Here is a 19,967-nt window from a genome sequence, read left to right as displayed (position 1 = left end):
GCATGGGGGGAAAGTTGCTGCAGGAGTGGCACTGAGAGCTGAGAAGTGCCCTGGGTCAAACAGTGTGTTCCTGCTTTGTCTACTCCTGGTCTCCCTCATGTCTACTATACCTCCACCGGCTCATGCCTCATTTTCCACCAGCACTTTGTCTTTCGTGCTGTGGGTCTCCACTGGGCTGTGGCCTCCCACGCTGTCTCTTCCCAAATGCACCTCCGTTGTCATGTCTCAGCCTGCTGGTGCTTCAGCAGAGGGGAGGAACAGGAGCCATGCTGGCCAGGTGGGAGTTTGCTGGGGTCCATTTGTGCACCATCAGATGCATGTAGGGGTCAGGAGGTCTCAGCAAGTCCAGATTTTTCTGCCCCTAGGAGCCTGGGCTATGGCACATCCCTGCACCACATCTTTGCTTCCCTCCTGTGTTCCCTCCATCCTGGATGAGTCCCCAGTGCCAGGACAGTCCTTTTAGTCTCCCTCTGCTTTCTGAAAAAGGAAAAGCCAAAGGGGGTCAGATGAGGTTCCCAGGGGTACTGTCCTGGGTGTCTTTCTTGGTCCCAGCCAGCACAGACACACACATGGCCAGTAGAGCCAAGCCAGTGGCATGGGGAGGTCCATGAGTGGCAGAGGGAAAGTGTTGGAGGGTTTTCTGGGGTACTTCTCTGAGCATGAGTACCTTGTTGTGTTGCTTCAGAGGCAGAGGATACGGTGCGTCTCAATATCTCAGTTTCCTCCTTTTACCCCCGTTCATGGTCTTACTGAGGCACAGGACTCACTAGGTCCCAGGGCAACCAAACAAGGTCATTTTGCAAAGGGAATGCATCTGCATCCTTCTCTGCAGCTTTCAGGGGGGTTTCATGACCAAGGCAGACCCTGGCAGAAGGAGGAAGGGACTTACTGCTGAGAGGATCCCAAATCTTTTGAAATGACCATCAAATCTCTTAAATCACACTGGGCCACAGATCACTAAAATGGACAGCACACTGGGAGCTCTTGGCCTCCATAAAAGCTTTTTTTCCACACCACTTTTGCAGCTTAAGCTTGTTTCTTGGACAAAATCATATTTTGGTGAAAGATTTCCATTCCCTTTGGGGAAAAAGGGCCAAAATCCAGCTCCCAATGGCCAGTGCTGCCCTCTGGTCTCCTGCTCACTGTGCTCCGTGCAGAGGAGCAGGATGTGCCTGTGGTGCCTCTCAGGTACAGCGAAGGCCTCTGGACAGCTCAGCTCTGGGGATCGGAGCCCCGTTTTCCCTGCACCTTTGGGTGCTGCTAGGTTTTGTGGATGTTCACTGGGCCCTGCAAAGGTCTGTGGAGGTCCAGCTGTCTCCATCCTCCCTATCACAGGTGCCCAGCAGCTGGGCAGGTTGGGAGTGAGTGTGGGTGCACAGATATCACCAACACATGCCCAATGACTTGCGTGTGCTGGAGGCTCAGTGGTATCTGCCTCAATGCCATGCTGAACTTGTCCCTTGCTTGTCCCAGTGCCAGAGGAACAGGGTGGTGAGGAGGCAGCAGGTCTGTGCAGGGTCAGGCCAGCAAAAGGCAGGAAGGGCGGCCCCAGCTGTTTGCATCTTGGCTGCATCCTCAGGGACCCCTTGAGCTCAAAGCCACCCAGATGGGAGGGGCGCCCACTACACTAAGAGGGCAGATACAGTCCCAGCCTCAGCCTTGCTGAGGAAGGAAGCTTCTGCATTGTCTGACAGGCTGATACTTCAGGAAAGAATCCTCTTTGTTAACTCTGGTCCCTAATGAGGGCAAGTTTTGCGGCCACCTTAAGTACCGCACTGCCAGTCATCTTAGGAACTCTCCTCAGTCAGAAGATGAAGCATGGGAGGGAAGGGCAGTGCTGGGGATTGTTTGTCCGTGGTAGGACTGTGTCTAGGCCCTTACAGCCAAATTCTTTCATCCTGCATAGGACAGGGAGCAATTCTTCAGTCTATCCTCAGGCCTGATACAGAGTCCAGTCTAGGTCTGCAGAGTCCGTGGCACCCCAGGATCTGCTCATGAGACACAGATGCTGGTGGCCGTTGTCTCCAGGATAAGGTTGCTCTGCTGTTGGCCAAGCCCAGCACTTTGCTCTGGAGCTTGGGCCCTCTGATCTCTCAGCTCTTGGGTAAAAGGTGGCACTGACAGGATCTCCCATAGGCCACCAGTGAAGATTTTGTTCTGGCACCCTGGCGCGCCCTTGCACACATGTTCCTGCAAACACACAGACATGCACCTCTCCAGCTTGGTGACCAGCAGTGCTGGCACTGCACATCCTAGGGACAGCCCTGGTCACCTCAGTGAGCTGGACTGGAGGTGGCCCAGGGTGGGGGACTCCCCAGGGCAGCAGAGAAGACCCAGTGGAGCAGCCAGGGGGAGAAGGTGTTTGGGATGCGGTGTCCATGGTGGCTGGTGGGGGGACAGCAGGAGCTGCTGCACTGCAGTGGGGTGGGGGCAGAAAAGGAAGGAAGCATGCAGTGTCTCTGCACAGAGCCCGGGCAATAACAAACAGGAAGAGTGGCAGGGCTGTGGCAGGCAGCAGTGGCCATCGGCAGGAAGGGTGTGCAGTGCCCCAAGGGCAGACCTATCCTACCTGAGCCAGACCCTCCAGGGACCTTCCTCCCTAAATATGCCCCCTTTCCTACCCTGCTGGGGAGGGGGAGCCCACATGTCTTCCCCCAAGGTGCCAAGTGATGATCCCAGGTGCAGAGGGGTGGCAGGTGGCACCCACAGGGACGTGGGTTAGGGGGACGGTGGGGTGTCACGAGGAGCACACTGTGCATGGCCGAGCATTGAGGGTGGGAGGTGCAGAGCCCTGGCTCACCCCGCAGTGGGATGGGGAATGGCTGGTGCACAGCCTGGGCAAGGGGATACAGCTAGGGTGGCAGGGACATGAGGACTCATCCTGGCTCCCTGTGGGGCAGGTGGGGTCTGGTGTCCCCAGAGCAGCACCACTGCACCACGTGAAGCATCCCACCTCAACCGTCCTGCCAGTAGCCCCAGCCCCATGGCCAGGTCTCGCCTGTCCCTCCATGCCCCGTGGGCTGGCACTGCACTGGCCACGGCCGGTCACAGAAAGCACCGAGAACATGCCACCAGCCCTGCCAGAGGTGCCCACGGAGGCACCCCAGGATTTTGGGGGAGGCAGGGGTTTGCTGGTGGGGAGCAGGGCTGGGGCTGCAGGCAGCCCAGCGGAGGAGCTGAGCTGCGGCGATGTGGCCGGTATGTGTGTGGGCGGCAGGCAGGGTGGGGGAGAAGGAGGGAGAGGAAGCGGCAGAGGCAGCAGCTCCTTTGATAAGCAGCTTCCTGAACACTTTCAAACCGTGGTGTTAGACCGACACGCGCGGCGCCTGCGGGCCTGTGCCAGGACCGACGGAGCCGACGCCGCGGGGCAGCAGGTAGGCAGCTCCCCAGCCCACCCATGCCGCCCGCTGGAGAGGGGACCCCCACCAGGCAGTGCTGGGCCTTGGCACCCACAGGCGGTGGGCATGTGCTCGCTGCCGGGCAGCTCTGGGCTGGGCTGGGATGCTGGGCAGAGTGATGGGGACACTCTCCCTGCAGGTGCCGGCAGCTGGGGCTCTTCCCAGGGCCCTCCTGCCTGCCAGGGGCTTGGTTGTGGCATCTCCCAGGTGTTTCCTGGTTGGTGTGTGAGGGACGTCTGCTGGGTTGGAGCCTGTTGCTGTCTCTGGTCAGGATCTGTCCTGGTGCTGTGGCTCCTGGGGAGAAGATGCTCTTGCCCTGCCTGGCTGGGGGACACCCCGGCAGTACAGAGCCCCCAGGCTGCCCTGCATGGGCCATGGAGATAGTGTGCATGGCAGCGGTGGCATTGCCACCCCAGCAATGCAGCTCGGTAGCGGGGAGTCATGAGGAACAGCTCCTGCCCTAGCCACATTCCCAAACAGCACAGCCACAGTGTGGACCTGGTACTCTGCAGGACCTCCCTGAGCAGATGGTGTACCTGGAATCCCACTCTTTGCCCACCAAGAGCTCTGACTCTGCAGCCTGCCCTGTCCCTTTGGGTCTGTCTTCTCCTCATGGAGGGAGCTGGGGACGAGAAGGAGCCTCACGATCCCAGGGTGCTGCCTGCACCATGAGGAGCTCTGCCCAGAGGTGAACCAGCATCACCTGCATCTCCCTGTCCCTGCCAGGGGCTGTCCCGGGGCTGGTGGTGGTGGAGCCCTGGCACCCTCCTCCATCTAGGCTACCTCATCGCCTCTTGCTCAACCACGGAGATAAAGCAGTTTCCTCTTGACAGTTGCTGAGACCTGTGGGATGGAGGAGGCTGTCCCAGGGTCATCCCTCCCTTACCAGAGCCATGAGGCTGTTGAGGGTGCCTGGCTCCGTATGTCCCAACATCAGGAGCTGGCCAGGCTCCCTGTGGTGCCTACAACCCACCTCATCTCACCTGCCAAATGCTGCTGTGCTCATGCAGGTCCCAGCTCTCCTTCCTCCCCACCATGTCCCCAGGCTGAAGCAGGCATACAGGGGAAGGGCTGGAAACACATGGCAGCATGTGCTTCCATGGAGGTGGAGAGCATTTTTGGCTCCCCCAAAACCAGACCATGCTCCGCCAACACAGGGCACGGGTGTCCTCTGCTCGGTGCAAGCAGGTGGCTGTTGGTGCCATGCCCAGGGTCACCAGTGGGTGCCTGTGTGGGCTGCAGTGCTGCGGGCATCCCGGAGGTTGAACATGCTGGGAGCTCTCCCAGTGCCACTTGCCTGGATGCAGGGGCTGGGGGCCCTAGTTCCAGGGCAGCTGAAGACTTAAAACCTGTCCCTTGCTTAGGGACCATCCATTGGGGAGTGCAGGTGTGTCCACCCAGCCTCATGGTATGTCTCAGATCTGCCTTTTCTTTTCCAGCTGCTTCTACTCCAATGGCTCCTTGATTCCCCAGGAGCTGAGGGCCCCCTGTGTCCACTCCCTGTGCTTCATGACGAGGGCTTTGTGGCTGCCGCAGCATGGTACAAGCCTGCTTGGTGTGCTCCAGAGTTCATAACGGCAGCCTGCCAGCCCGGGCAGCCGGGGCAGACATGGACAAGACAGACAAGCCCAGTCCCTCTGCCAAGAAGCATGTGCGTCTTCAGGAGAGGTAAGCATGGCTGATGGGGTGGGCTGCCCATCTCAGCCCAGACTGTGAGTGCCCATGGCACTGCTCAGCCCCAGGGCTTGGGCTCCCCCAAACTTCCTTCTCCCAGCCCAGCCCTGCCAGCCCTCTGCCTGATGACTTGTGCAGATGCCAGGTCTGAGTGTGGAAGCAGCCCTGACCGCCCCCCAGCCCAGCCCGGGCCAAATCTAGACACCACCCTTTGGGGCCTTTCTGGCAAATGACCAGCTAATTCCTTGTTCCTCAACCCCCCCATCTTCTGGGGTCTCTACCTGCCCCCTTTCTTCATCCTCTGTTATTCTCTGCCTGGCTTTTGCTTGGTGTGGGGTGGTTTTAACTGATGATATGGCGGGATGGGCTGTCCCCCTGTCCCAAGGTGGCAGAGGGTCAGTCAGGGACCCTTTTGCCTCACAGAAGGGGGTCCAACGTGTCGCTGATGCTGGACATGAGCTCGCTGGGGAGTGTGGAGCCCATCCAGCCTGTCTGCACACCACGGGACATCACACTGAAGTTCCTGAGGACATCCAGCCACGTGCTGAGGAGAGAGGAGCTCCAGCAACATGCCCAGAGCCTGACACAGCTCCAGGAGGAGTTTTCGGTGCGATGCTCCCTTCCCCTCTTGCTTCTCACATGAGGGACGTCAGGGGCTGATGGTGGTGGGGACTGGCAGGGGTGGACATCTCTGAGGGAGGCTCTGAGGCCAGCTGTGCCCCACAGCACCTGTGGCAGGGAAGTTGATGTGGGCAGAGATGAGGGGAGCCCTGGGTATCCCCTGGCTGCCTGCTCCCTGGTGCACACAAGTCCCATCTGTGTCCTTGGAAAGCCTGTCCTGCCCTCCCATGACAAGCTCTTCTCCCAAGGTGGCCTCTCTGGAAGGTGTCCCACCACATCTGGGGTAAGGACAGGGCTCATCCCAGGAGCTGACATCTGTGGTGAAGCTGCTAGGTCTCTGGGCCAGCCTCTCATTACCTGGGGGACCAGCTCTGCCATGACAAGGGGATGCAAGTAGCAGCAATGGGGTTTTCCTCATAGTTGTTCTTTCCCCCTGCAGAAAATCCCACCCAACTTTGTTAGTCCGGAGGAGCTGGAGATCCCTGGACGTGCCTCCAAGGACAGATACAAAACCATCCTTCCCAGTATGTGCCACTGCATTCCCTTTGCCTCACATTTGCCCAGGTGCCATGTGCAGGGAAAGGTGGGGTGTGTGTGTGCATGTGTGGGGGTGGGGGTGTGCATGGGTGTTTGTGCCTGGGAGAGAGGTGACTTGGAGCAGCCCTGGCACTGGGGTGGGCACTCCTGAGTGCTCTTAGTGCTCCTGCCGTGCTTGTTCTTGCTCCCCATGTTGCAGGACCTGCGTGCTGTGTAGCAGGGGGTGTACACTGTGTTATGGGGTGGTGTGGAGAGCTACTCCTTGGGGTGTATTCCCAGGGCTGCAGCACATGACAGCCCAGCCTGGGTTGCTCCCTATCACCATGGGGCCTTACATGTCCCAAGGGCATGTCACTAGGGGTGTAAAGGCTGAGAACATTATAGGAGGACTTGTCTGGGCTCTAGGCAGGCACTGTGGGAAGGCCTTGGGAAGTTACTGCCTGGCGGGTGAGTTACCCCACATACTCACTGTGGTACAGGCAGGCTTGGGCATGACTGGCTGTACCCTGCCATGGTAGTGAGGGTGAAGTGGGGCAAGAAGGGGCCGGAGGGAGGCTGCAGACAGCTCTGAGCATGGCATCGAGCTGGAGGACTCAGGCTCCAGGCTCTGGAGCCGAGGCAGAGAGGATGGTCGGGGTCAGGCTCTGAAAGACTGTCCCTGGGGTAATGCCTGCCATGTCTTTCAGATCCTGAGAGCCGGGTCTGTCTCAGGAGGGCAAGAAACCAGGAGGAAGACAGCTACATAAATGCCAACTACATCACGGTGAGTGTCCTCCTTGGTTGGAGGTCTCCCAGGTCCTGCAGCCCATGGCTCACAAGGCATCGGGCTGCAAACTCGGTGCTGCAGGTGCCACACTGGGACCCTCATGCCGGGGCACTGACTGTCACCCACTGTCCTGTGGCTGCCCTGGGGTAACAGTATGAACTTTTCACCCCTTTCTGAGCTGGAGAGATGTGGCTCCATCCGTGCAGGGCAGACACACTGTCCCTTTTGGTGGGAAAGTCTCATGAGGTGACTGCGCTTGGCTCCTGCTGCTTGGGCACCTGTATGGGCTCCCTTGCAGTGGCTTTCCCATCTCTTCCTCATGCACTAGTCCATTGTCTGGCAAGGTCACAGGAGGCAAGCTGCCAACGGAGCATCCCAGCCTGGTGCTGTTCAACCCTTACACATCCAGGAATTTCCTGTCAGCTCAGGGGGTTTGTTGCAATTTCCCAAGAAGAAAGCTAACAAAGGGGAGAGCATGGCTTATCTTTGACGCCCGATGGGATCCCCTTCCAGAGACTGAGAAGTCGCTAGACCCAAGGGTGTTACTTCAGGCAGCCTGATTTATGATAGTCATATCCTGTGCAAATGACCCCTTCCAGGCTGCAGTCTCGATTGTGCTGAACCATATATCACTCTAAAACAGGCTTTTGTGTCAGCCAGGTGCCAGCTTTGCCTGGTTGGTAGGCTTCTTTCTGAGCAATTAATCTCATTTCAGCATCCCTCCCCTTGGGACAGGCCAGGATGCTGGGAAACAGAGGTGGGTCAACAGCTGCTCTGGGTGCGTGGCAGTGAGGACAGTGTGGGAATGTGGGGCTCAGAAAAGAAGCCCGCAAAAGTGCCATCTAGTATGACAGACAGACCCGTGGAAGGTGGTCTGAGGGTGCAGGATGGAGCTGGAGGGCATTTAGTAGCATTTCTTTTCTGATGGTCCTTATGGGTGGGATACAACAAGGCAGCAGCAGTGTGAGCTGCCAGCACCCTGCGGTGAGGGTCAAAGTCTGACTTAGGACACAGGAGCTCCATGCCTAAAACTGTTGGGAGGCTTGCTGGCCCGAATGAGGGTATGAACATGGGCAGCAGAAGCCTACTTTTAGAGTAGTCTTCCTGAAGCAGCCTGGCAGCATGCAGCTTCACATCGGGTGACACCATCACCCTGTCCACATGCATCAGGGTGTATGTGAGCATGTAGCATCCTCTTTGTCTCACACAAGTGCTAACAAAAATGCACAAACACTGCCCATCCCTATCTCGCACACATATGCACATATATGTGCACACACCTGAGCACACGTGTGCCCACACATCCCTGTGTGGAGCTGGTATTTCCTTATTCCTTCCTTCCACTTACCTCTCCAAGGGTGTCATGGTGCAGGAATTTGTGGGAACATCAGCAAATTAGCAACCCAGCCTGCTTCTGGCATGCTTGGGAGGCACAGGGAGTCTGGAAGAGCTCTGCAGGCATTTGATCACATCAGCCCCTATCTGGGATTGAATGTTTTTTCCTGCTGACGGTATCCCATGAAATGTTTTCGAGCATGAGGAGCAGGTAGGGGGAAATTCCCAGTGTTGACACCTCCAGGTCTTACTGTAAGTCTGCTTCTGAATGGAAAATCATGTTTCCTAGGTAAAAGAAATCATCTTGAGGCATGAGAAAAGGGCTATACAAAATGTTCCGGAAAATGTTCCTGTCCCTTGGCTGGGCCGGTGCAACTTCTTGTAGAACCAAACTGTTAACATGATTGCTGGAAAGACCTGGATTAAATCACAGGGGTTTGGGTGTGTTTTTGACTGAGATCTCTTTAGATAAAGCCATAAAGCTCTGCCTGGAGTGCTGTGTACTCGCTTTTCCAAAAGCTGTGGGCGCTGTGGGTGCCTCCTCCAGCATCCCCAGGGCATCCTCAGCTTGGTCCCTGACTCCTTGCTGTATTGCCAAATGGCATCTACAGCTGGGAGCTGGAGTAACACATTACTGACCCTGGGAGAAGGCTCTTGCACACCTCTGCCTGTGCCTGCCCTCCAGCTCCTGCCTGCTGCTGCTGCATGCTTTCCTCTCTGCTGGGCCAGCAGCCCTGCCCATGAGGCCATGGTGTGAAGCAGGAGCTGAGCAGGACTCGGAGCACCTCCCAGCTTTTCTATTTCTTTGGCAATTTTATACTGGGGGAGGAAGTGACTATGGAGGCAGAGGATCCTTGGAGCTGTGAAACCGAGCCTGGGGCAGAGGCACGGCAGGGGCCTGTGCCAACCACCCCTCCAGGTGTCCCCAGAGCCAGCCTGCCTGCTGCTGGGCACTGCCACATCCCCTCCTGATCCTGGCGGGGGGCAGGACTGGTGGGACCCAGCTGGGACTATCCCCGGTCCCAGCCAGAGCAGGGCTTGATGACTTCTGCTTGTCCTTGGGGAAATGCCTGCGGTGAGGAGTGCTGCTCCCTGCCTGAGCTCTGCCTCACCAAGGCATCCATCACGCTGGCTGTTGTCACACCGATAACCTGGGGATGCTTGCAAGGAGCTTGGGTGCACATGGCTTGCTTCATGGGCTTGCTCCTGGATTGTGGGACTGGGAGGGTGGAGATGTCTGATAGTTCCTGATCAGGTCTATAAAAGCATTTCAAGGACAGGTTTAGTAGGAAACAGCCTGTGTGGCCTGGCCTCTCACCTGTAAAGGAAGAAAAGCACCATGAGGACTGGAGTGGCCTGGAGACAGGCTTCCCTCACACATCAGGGTGTCCCCCCAGCATCACTGATGTACCATGTGCTCGGCAGGGCTACGCAGGGCGGCCCCGGGAGTACATTGCCACCCAGGGACCCATGCTGAACACTGTGACTGACTTCTGGGAGATGGTGTGGCAGGAGGAGGCGCCCCTCATCGTCATGATAACCAAGCTCCAGGAGCGCAAAGAGGTACCATTGTCCCTCCCCAGGCCCAGGCACAGCACCCCAGCCAGGAGCAAAGGGTGGGGTGGGGTAATAACAACAGTAAAGGGTTATGCGAGACCAAGTATGTGGTCTGAGCACCTCCTTGCTTTCTCTGCTTTGCTCTCAGAGGGTCCCCCAATCTATCAATAAATCACACATGGAGGAGGAGAGCCCCAGGGCTGTACCCTTGGCCTCATCCAGCAAAGCTTCTCCTCCTCACGTGGCCTCTTGTGCTCTGGGCATACTTTGCCAGCTGGATAATAGGATAAAGAGATTAAAGCAACCCCTGGGAGAGGGAGCAGAAGCAATGGTCAGCAGTGTCCTCTGGCTGCGAGCAGCTCTCCTCCTGGGCTGGGAGCTCTCAGCAGTGGATCCAGGCTCGGATGAGAGCTGGCAGCACTGTGCCCTGCGTGGCAGCCACCCTCTGCCTTGGCTGGGATCCCTGGCTCCCCATCCAAGCCGCTCCTGCCTGGGGGAACTCACCCTCTCTTTCCTGGCCACGTCCTTTCTCCCTTCTCTCCCCAGCTGGCGCAGCATCACTGTGCCTGCCTCCACTGGCAGGCTGGGTCCTTCTGGGTCTGGCAGGATGTGAACTGCCCCAGACACAGCTCCCCTGGGGCTGGGGACAGCCATGCAGCCCTGGGGTCTGAAAGCCGTATGGCAGGGCATGGGAGAGGGTGCAGGGGGAGCAGATGTGGGAAGAGGGATCTGTCCCTTCCTTAGCTTCCCCTCTGTATCACTACACATCCCCCTTCCCTGTTCCCCCACACCTCCTCGAGTGATGCCTTTTCCCCAGAGCACTGAGCAAAGCATAGCTCAAACATCCAGTGGGTGCCTTGAGGCATCTCCACAGCCACAAACCCTGCCTTGTTCTTTCAGAAATGTGTCCACTACTGGCCTGAGAAGGAGGACACCTACGGCCCCTTCACCATCCGTGTGCAGGGGGTGAGCGAGTATGTGGAGTACGTGGTCCGGGATCTCTCCATCCAGGTGGGTTTGAGCTCCATCCTGGGGTCAGAGGGGGAGACCAGCAGGGCCCAGCAGTGCCCCCGACACCCCCAGGCTCTCTAGTGGGATGGCAAATGCTGCGTGACAGGAGAGCAGAGGGTTCATGTCTTGGAGAGCTGGGTCTTATGAGCCACCTGCCAGAGGAGGGTCTGCAGAGCTCCTGCCTGCCCGAGGAGGCTGAGAGGGAGCAGAACCCAGCCCTGAGGTGCAGAGGAGAGGGGATCAGCTGGGGAGACCTTCTCTACTAGCCCGTTGTTGTTTGCACTGTGCTGTTGGGCTCTGCTCCACAGGCTCTCCGTAGTCACCCTGGGCTGACACTGGCCAAAAGGATCTTGCTGGCTTTGCCTGGACTGTGTGGACAGTATTGGGACACTCTGCATCTGTTCCCATCTTCTTGGATGGGACACCTCCCAGTCCTCCTGGCCCAGGGGTCTCTCCTGGGCATCTGGCAGAGGCTCAGAGAGTGATTTGGGAGGAGAGCAGATGAGATGGGCAGAGGCTGCCCAGCCTCTGCTTGAACTGGACTCCATGCCTTCATTTGGCCCAGCCCAGCGAGTCTGCGCTCCCACATCCTGATTTCTCTTTCTTCTGTGCTGGAAAAGCTTGAAGGTGAATGCCGCCAGGTCAAACACATCCTCTTCCCTTCCTGGCCGGACCAGCAGACACCCGAGTCAGCCAAGCCCCTGCTGCACTTGGTGTCCAAGGTGGAGGACACTCTGCAGGCTGCAGCCATCCCAGGGCCCATCGTTGTGCACTGCAGGTAAGAGCTTTCCCCTCACCTAAGCCCATGTGTGTTCTTCACCTTGGGGTCAATCTGCAAATGCTGGAGAGGAAAATCCCACATGTGAATGCTCATAAGCTGGTCCTGCTGTGGTGCAGAAATCCCAGGGCACGGCATCCCCATAGCAGACTTGTTCAACCAGCAACTCCTGTCCTGGCATCAGGATGGTAGCATTACCACAGTGCATACTGCTCCGTAAAGAAATCTGGTTTGCACCTCGGTCTGCGGACAGCAAGGTGGGAGCAGGAGAGTTCTGCAAAGTCAGGACTCAGCCACCAGACCTGTGGCAGATCCACAGCTCAGGCTCCTGCTTCCTCTGCCACTGAGCATGGCCTGTGGCTTGGCTGTGAAGCTATTTTCCAGGGCAGGCCTCCTGGAAGAGGTGGCCTCTGCATATTTTCTCTCACTGCTGAGTGAATTTGGGGACAGCGGAGCAGAGCACCCAGTCATCTCTATGCAACACACTTGGTGTGCAATGCCGCAGGCTGGCCTGCCCCAGTGCAAACTGCTCAGTGCCTGGGGTGAGAGCACAGCTGGGAGGGGAGGTAAAGGGGCTGCAGAGACCCCTGCATTGTGCAGGGATGGGGGGCACAGACTGGTTTTGTGCTTCCAGCGCAGCCTCAGCTGGGCCGTGCAACATAGCAAGACCTCCTTGCTATGGCAGAATGACACCAGCCCATGTCTTTTGGTGCCTGGCTAAGAAAGTTGGTCTGGCAGCTAGCACCAGGACCCCAGCATCCATCTAGGAAGAAATCATGGCAGCAAACCAATCCAGGAGTATGTCCAGCTTGGACAGATTAAGGTCCAGGCACTGGATACTGTCAGTGCTCAGCACAGCCATCTCTGTCCCTCAGCGCAGGCATTGGCCGGACGGGCTGCTTTATCGCTACCAGGATTGGGTGCCAGCAGCTGAAGGACAAGGGGGAGGTTGATATCCTGGGAATTGTGTGCCGTCTCCGCATAGACAGGTGGGTACTCAGAGCAGGCGGCTCCTTGGAGGGTCCTGCTGGGTGCCAGGCCTGGGAGGAGGGATGTGGGAGGCATGTGGGGATGGGCATCATGAAGGGGCATGGGGACAGTTTTTGATAGAAACCAGAAGAGTTGCTGAAAGATGCAGATTTGTCAACAGCAAATGATTCCCCAGTGCCAGGCTGGTTTTCGTGTCAGGGCTGTTAGAGCTCTGGGGACCTGAGGACGTGAGTGAAAGGAGAGTGGCTCTGAACCTGACAGCCAGTCTGCCCCTTCCAGCTCAGCCACTAAATCCAGAAACACTCCATTTTGCCACTTTTCAAGAAGAACCAGTAAAAATTAGAGCCAAATCAGTTGCTAATCTGCATGTTGAACAGCCCAGCAGTGCTTCTGAGCCCAAATACTCTTTGGGCAGCTCTGGCGCCTGTTTCAGAGGTACCTGGACGTGGTGGGTGAAGCAGGAATATTTGTGCCCCAGGAGCAGGGAGCTGGCTATGGGGTTGTGGGCTTTGGTGAGGTTGTCAGTGGGACCTGCCTTTCCCTTGCAGAGGCGGGATGATCCAGACAAGCGAGCAGTACCAGTTCCTCCATCACACACTAGCTCTCTACGCTTCCCAGCTGCTGGAGGCAGGAGGCCACTAGTGCAGGGCTCCCACTGGGCTGCCAGCTCCTCACCCCGACCTCTCCTGCACCAGCCTCGGGGACACCTCCACCAAAACCCCTCCTGCTGCCACCGGGCCACAGAGCAGCAGCATGAGCATCCGTCAGGATGAGCACAGCCAAGAAAACCCACGGGGATTGTGGCCTTGTGACCCTGGGGATGAGCAAGGTTTGGCAGGTTCACATGAGGGATTCAGTGGGTGCTCGAGGTGGCCATTGCTGCTGGCTTGAGGCAGATTTCACCCACAGAAAGAAGCTTTGGCTTTTGAAACATGCAACTTTTTATCCTCAACCAGAAGAGCAAGCTGTGCAGAGGAACTGAAGCTGGGTGAGCACCGGGAGCACAGTTTACCTTTTAGCTGCACAGAAATGTTTACCCTGTTAGACACAGAGCTGGTAGAATTACCCTGCAAATAAACAGAGCCTCTCTCCTGACTGCGTATCGTCTGTGGGCAGAGGATGTGCTGCGTGCAGGGCTGGGCTTGCTCCGAACTTGTGCCATAATGCTCTTCTTCCTAAAGATACACCTTGATGATTTAGTACAAAAGGTGCACAGTTGGTTGCCTTCGTTACGTGGCTTGCTTTCCTCTCTATCTTCAGCCAACACCTTCTCAACAGCCTTAAAGTAAGGCAGGTTCCTAAGTGCGTTTGCAGTTTTGCAAGCAATGTGTTCCCAATGGCCTTTTGTTACATGAGGGTGGGGGTTTTGCATTCTTGTTTTTTTGCTGAAATCAGAACAAAATAATATTTGGGTTTCGCTGGGTTGTTTATTCACTGATAAATTCGGGGGGGGGGGAGAAGAGGGAGAAACATTTTGGCACAAAGCATGGAGTTGGAAATATTCTGTAAAATATTTTAAAGCTGTTCGAAACTGGCCTTCAGCTGACAGGTGTTGCACACACTCTTGGGCAGCGAGGACTGATAAGGAGCTGGGGGCTGCCTAGCCCGTGCCTGCCTGTGCCCACAAGCCCTGATGTGGCCTGCTTGGTGGTTGAGATCCAGGGAAAAAAGGGTCAGTCCTCCTGCTGAGAGAGTCTGAGCTTGCCTCGGCTCCCCGGGCATCCCCAGATCAGGGCTGTGTCCATGGATCCCCCTCCACCACTCCGTGGGTCCCCAAAATGCAGTTGAATGGCTGCCCAATGGTTTTGCCCTAGTGCCTGTTGTTCAGGCTCTGTGGCTCTCTTGGGAGGAGAAATGATTGAATGAAAAGAGAAGTTTTATCCTTAACTCTGCAGTTCTCCTGACTTGTCATCAGTCCAGGAGGGGCGTTCCTCTGGCCTGTGTCATCCCCCCCCAGTATCCCATCCTCACTGCTCCTCTCCTTGCTCCTAAAAGCAGCAAGTAAGCAAGTGAATCAGCCTTGTCCAGGGATGGGTAGTGGGCCAAAGTCAGCTGCTTCTCCTTAATCTCGCTGGGCATAAGTAGCAAACCCAGTGGCAGACCAGGCATGTCCCACTGTGCAAAAATACCCAATATTACAGAAATTATCATGTATTGCTGAGCCCTGGTAGTCCTTATTAGTTGTTCTCATGTGTTTGCAGACTCTCCGGATAAAGTACTTGCCAGGGCTCTTGCTATAGCACAATAAAGCCATGTTAAGCATCTGCTCGCTGCAAGGAGCAAATCCTTTTGCAGAAATGTCTCAGAGAGTGGATGGAAAAGTAACAGACAGTGAGAGACTCTCTGCTAGCACAGCCCCCTCCCATGGCACCAGGAATAAACCCACTCCCTGACCCCACAGCAGGAAAAAACCCAGATCTGAAGTAACGTCCTTCAGTCTACAGTGTCTGGATCTCCCCAGTGGAGCGATCTCCCCATATCTGCCACCAGGTCAATCCTTCCTCATGCCACTGAGCCTGCCCAGCCAACTGCTGCAGGGGGAACCTTGGTCTCTGCAGGGCTCCTGCCTCATGCCTGCGCTCTTGGAGAGACTGCAAAGCCTCCATGAGTCCCCTGAAGGTCAAAACATGGCTCAGGACTTTGGCCGCTCAGTTAATTTTATGTCACATTGTTGCCTTTGATGGTGTCTCTGAAGCCACTGCTAGAAGTTTTGAGTTCATCTAAGACAGGCTCTAATTCAGCTGGCCCACAGCATCCTCCTCCCCAAGTCTTTCCTCCCCACATTGCCATCAGGCAGGGGAACTTGAAGAGCCTGCAGGCTGTACCAAGGCACAGTATTTTCCTGTGCTCCCTGGACAGCAGGACATGCACCATTTTTCTCATGCTTTCAGTTTATTATCAACATGAGAGTTGTTAGGGCAGGCTTGCAGCAAGAGCTGCATTGAGGGTCTCTCAAGGCATGCAGGAGCAGCACTGGGACCAGCTGCTGGGCAGGGGGTGTTGTCACCCCCTCTCAGATTCCCCACCGGGTGCTGGGAGTTTTGCCAGTTCAGCTGTCTGATGCAGATTATGATCAGTTAAGCAGTTTTCCTGTCTTTCAATCTCAATTTCTACCAGCTCTATCTGTTCAAGACAGTTCTCAGGCCATTACGACTGCACTATCTGAGTATCTCTCCATGTCTCTATTTATTTCCCAAGCACTCCTCAGGGCTATGCTGGACTATTGCCTGTGTTATTGCAAAACCCCATCCCGCGGCTTACCTGATGTCAGGGGTGAAGCAGGGTGTTTGATCTGGTCTGGCTGTGTCAGGCTTATCCCTATGTCCTGAGAAACTGCTTTACCCTGTCCATAAAGAGCATGGGATGCCTAGTAGTCAAAGGAAAAGAATTGCTCCAAAATCTCATGTCTCCCCATGCCCCGGGCTGAGATTAAGCCCCTGAGCTTGGCCAGGGGTTTCAGCAGGGGCAAGATTGCTCCTGTTCCTCATTCCCCTCCCTTAAAAACCTGGTATAGACCCCGCTGTCTTTTTCCTTCTCATGGTGTTTCTGTGCTTTGCTGGAGGTGCAGCCCAGACAACCAGGCAGGGAGCTCTGGTACTGGAGGCCCTGGGCTGCAGACTCCTGCAAACCATGTCCCCAGGAGGCCAGGTCCTGCCCAGGGTTCAGGAAAAGTCCGTTCTCCACGTGACTGTAATTTTGGCCTGGGATTTCCCAGGCTGGTAAACCATTTCCCTACCCTTGCGACAACTCACCATGCTGGAGGTTGCCTAGGATGAGAGAAAAAAACATGGTGGCCACATGCTGCACATCACCGTAGCGACACGCACAGGCATTGCTGGTGGGAAGGAGACCCAAGGTGCTCCAAATTCTCTGCAGCTGATGGAGAGTGCCAGTGGGTTGCATGGTGTCCCCATCTAACATAGCACACCACAGCAGGCTGCAGCAGGGCACCGCTGCGGCCAGCTTCTTGGAAGAGCAGGGCATTGGGGTAGGATGTGCCAAAATCTAGCGGTTTGGGTATGCAATAACAGCTCTCCACTCAGATGAGCAATGTAACCACAGACGAGTCTCCAACAGCATTCTCACGGACTCCAAGTAATCAATGACCAAGCCATCACCCAAAAAGGAGAAATTTCAAGGCATGCTTTGACATTTCAAGGACAGCACTGGGGTCCCAGGAGCTCACAGAGGCCCCGTGAGAGCACTGGGAGCAGGTGGGACCCCGCAGAGGATGAGTTCCACCCAGCAGCACCTTACCCAGCACCAGAGGGACAGGCTGACCTGGTGGCTGGGAGCACCAGTGACACTGTGGGGTATGGGATTGGCATCTGTTCGTGCTGGTCTTTGGTAATCCAGTGGTTAAACCATGAGACAGGGGAACATGGAGAATGAGCCATCTGTTACCCACATTAGGACGGGCACAGCCCTGACAATTCAGTTTCTTTAAGGAACTTGGTTGAGCAACCACATCAAAACCTTCAGGGAATTTCAAATATGCTCTTGTCTGGAGAGGTCCTGGAGTGGTGCTGGCTCTTGCACAAGATGCTCTGCCCAGTCCCACACTCCTGGCATGGAGAGCATGGGGTGACAGCAGGGGCAACAACACTGTAGAGATGCAGCCATGCGGACCAGATCCAGCTTGTGCATCCCTGCATGTATCGCCACGGCTCCTCTGCAGGGAGCAGAGCTTGGGCTCCTCTGGTTCAAAGCAGCAGGAAACAACCAGATGTTTCCAAACCTGCCAGGGCTGGTGTGAGTCCCTTCCCTTGATGGGGATAAGGGAAATGGTGATGAGCAGAGGGGAGGCCGGTACATGAAAAGGGTCTTTTTTTCTCATTTGCTCATGTCTCTCCCCTCATGGGGATGGACTCGCCCAGCTCCCATCTCTGCTGTGAGGGGTGTGTTTTGTTTGAGCATTGGATGGACAGTTTGTCTGGCAGGGACTGCAGTAACACACGTGCTATCAGGAGGCAATCTCTGCTAACAACTTGAGTTCCACAGGCATTTTGGGTGGGAAGCCCCAAACTGGTGCAGGGAGACATTCCCTGGGCTGGAATCTGTTAAAAAAAAAGCCATCTTCAGGCAGAAATTACACACAAGAATCGGGGGACGATGAATTTTTCACTGGTATGAGGAGGAGCTACAATGGAGTAATTACAGAAAGCAGTGATATTCCTGTTTCCTTAGGCCTCCCTTTGAGAGCATGAGGATCTTTAGCAGTCTGCAGCATCTCTGAAAGCAAAATGTTTTTTGTCTCTGAAAACAAAGGCAGCTTCCCAGTGACTTACAGTACATGATGGAAACTCTTTCCCACCATTAATTGTTATAGGCTCTGAGACACCCACTGTGAGGCAGAGCCAACCACAGCTCAGTTTCTCTATTTTCTGTGTGCACACTTTTGTCTCAGGCAGCCAGGCAGCCCCACCAGTGAATTCAGCATCCTCATGTCTCATGGGAGCGTGAGCAACCTCCTCTGCATGTGGGCTTTCCCTAACAACTGCTAGAATAAAGGTCCTGCCTCTTCACCCCAGTGTAAGGGAATTGCAAATGCCCCTGTGTATCAGCCCTCACTTTAGGACTGGCTCAAATCCAGCCTGGATGTAAATGAGCCTGGTTGGCATCGCACAGCTGGCCAGGGCAGCCAGCAGCGGACTGCCCTGAGCACTCAGCATCAAGGTGGCAGGGCAAGGCAGAGTGAAAGCACAACCAGCACAAGTACCTAGAGTGCAGGAGCAGCTTGGCATCCCCTTGCAACTGGCTAAGCAAGAGAATGAGGGGGTTTTGAGGCTGCAGGGCCCAACCTGATCTCTAAAGGCTGGTGTTGCAGCAGGTTGTATAAACGTCTTACAGAAACATCCCTTGAGAAAGTTGTGCCTTTGAATTTTGTCTCATTCTGCATATGGAAAAGTGCTCATCAGCTCTTGTGACATCTCTCTGGAGTCCTGGCTCTGCAGAGGTCTTGTCTTGAGAAATCAAAGGGTAAAAATATGAAAGCACGTGCAGCCCATTACCTGGGGAAACTGAGGCCCGAGGGCAAAGTGCCAGGTCAAAGCCCAGCCTCCAAATCCACAAAACCAGTGACTGTCCCATCACTGAAAAGAAAACAGCAGGTGGACAAGGTCCCCTTTGTGCCCATGAGGTCCCCTCACACCACGGTGCACTTCTCATGGGGCTGGACCTCCAGGTCACCCTCATCCCACCCGTTAGTGTCCCCTGAGCCTCGGGACCTGGGGTCCCTGCTGGGACCTCACCCTTGCCACCACCGGTGTCACGCTGCCACATGGTCCTTTGGGAGCACCTAGCACTTCCGCACGGCCACTTTCACCAGCCCTGAGGAAGGGGCACCCATGGCAGAGGGGTGGTTCCTGCTGCACCACCCAAACTGCCTTGGCCCCTGGCCAGGCACTTTTTCTCCTGCCATGGCCATATCTCAGGCAGGTGATAACAGGTGGACCATGGCGTGGCCTGCAGAGGGGCTGGAGGGCAGGGGAGCAGCCCTATGGGCTGGCCTGCTGCGTGCACCGGCGAGCCCTGTGGGACCCCCAGGCACATGGGGGAGCTGGGGTCCAGGGGAAAAGACTTGTCAGGGTGCAGGATTGCATGGGTGCAGCTGGCATAGTTGGAGGGGGCAGGTGCCAGCTGCTGCAGAGGCTCTGTCCCAGAGTGCAGGATACACGCCAGCCCATGCAGGGTGCCAGACACGTGCTGCGTGGTGCAGGGGTTACTGGGTGCAAAAGAGCAGAGGGGCTAATCGGGGGGTGGGGGAGGCTGGGTGTGGAAGGTGCAGGACTCAGGAAGGTCAAGGGCTGCCGGGTGCGGGGCCAGTGCAGGGTGCAGTGGTGCAGGGTGCAGGGGTATTGGGGGTGCAGGGTGCAGTGGGTGCTGGGTGCAGAGGTGCCGGGAGCAGGGATGGTTTTGGTGCAGGCTGCAGGGGTACTGGGGGTGCAGGGTGTGCAGGTGTGCCAGGGGTGCAAGGCGTGTTGGAGCTGCTGGGTGGGGGGGCTGCAGGGCACAGGGGTCTGGGTGTGCATGGTGCAGGGGTCCAGGGTGCAATGGTGCTGGAGCTGCAAAAGTCCTGGGGTACTGAGGGTGCAGGGGTGCAGGGTGTAGGGGGTGATCGGTGCAGGGGAACTGGGGGCGCAAGGTGCAGGGGTGCTGGGGGTGGAGGGGTGCTGGGTGCAGGGTGTGCGGGGTACCGGGATGCAGAAGTGCTGGGTGCTGGGGGTGCAACGTGCAGGGGTGCAGGGTGCCCGGGGTGCAGGGGGTGCAGGGTGCAGGGGGTGCTGGGTGCAGGGGGTGC

At 56.5% G+C, this 19,967-nt stretch overlaps 1 protein-coding gene across 1 annotated transcript; it reads left to right on the top strand.

Moving 5' to 3' along the window:
- Positions 1-3,304: 3,304 nt before the first annotated feature.
- PTPN7 (protein tyrosine phosphatase, non-receptor type 7) lies at positions 3,305-13,636 on the top strand. The gene is made up of 10 exons (XM_010584531.1): positions 3,305-3,374; positions 4,838-5,066; positions 5,496-5,679; positions 6,133-6,217; positions 6,917-6,993; positions 9,757-9,894; positions 10,789-10,899; positions 11,520-11,677; positions 12,553-12,666; positions 13,216-13,636. The coding sequence occupies exons 2-10, from the start codon at positions 4,936-4,938 to the stop codon at positions 13,307-13,309; spliced, it is 1,092 nt and encodes a 363-aa protein (XP_010582833.1). The 5' UTR covers positions 3,305-3,374; positions 4,838-4,935; the 3' UTR covers positions 13,310-13,636.
- The last annotated feature ends 6,331 nt before the right edge of the window (positions 13,637-19,967 follow it).

The sequence above is a fragment of the Haliaeetus leucocephalus genome, unplaced genomic scaffold (genome assembly GCF_000737465.1).
Source record: "Haliaeetus leucocephalus isolate CR32 unplaced genomic scaffold, Haliaeetus_leucocephalus-4.0 Scaffold1000, whole genome shotgun sequence".
Lineage (NCBI taxonomy): Eukaryota > Metazoa > Chordata > Aves > Accipitriformes > Accipitridae > Haliaeetus > Haliaeetus leucocephalus.
The sequence above is the reverse complement of the archived record's forward strand: the minus strand, read 5'-3'. Positions and strand labels throughout refer to the sequence as shown.

Coding starts and splice junctions, on each gene's coding strand:
- PTPN7 (XM_010584531.1), top strand. CDS start 4,936: ATGGTACAAGCCTGCTTGGTGTGCTCCAGAGTTCATAACGGCAGCCTG. Junction 5,067..5,495: donor CATGTGCGTCTTCAGGAGAG/GTAAGCATGGCT, acceptor TTTGCCTCACAG/AAGGGGGTCCAACGTGTCGC. Junction 6,218..6,916: donor ATACAAAACCATCCTTCCCA/GTATGTGCCACT, acceptor CATGTCTTTCAG/ATCCTGAGAGCCGGGTCTGT.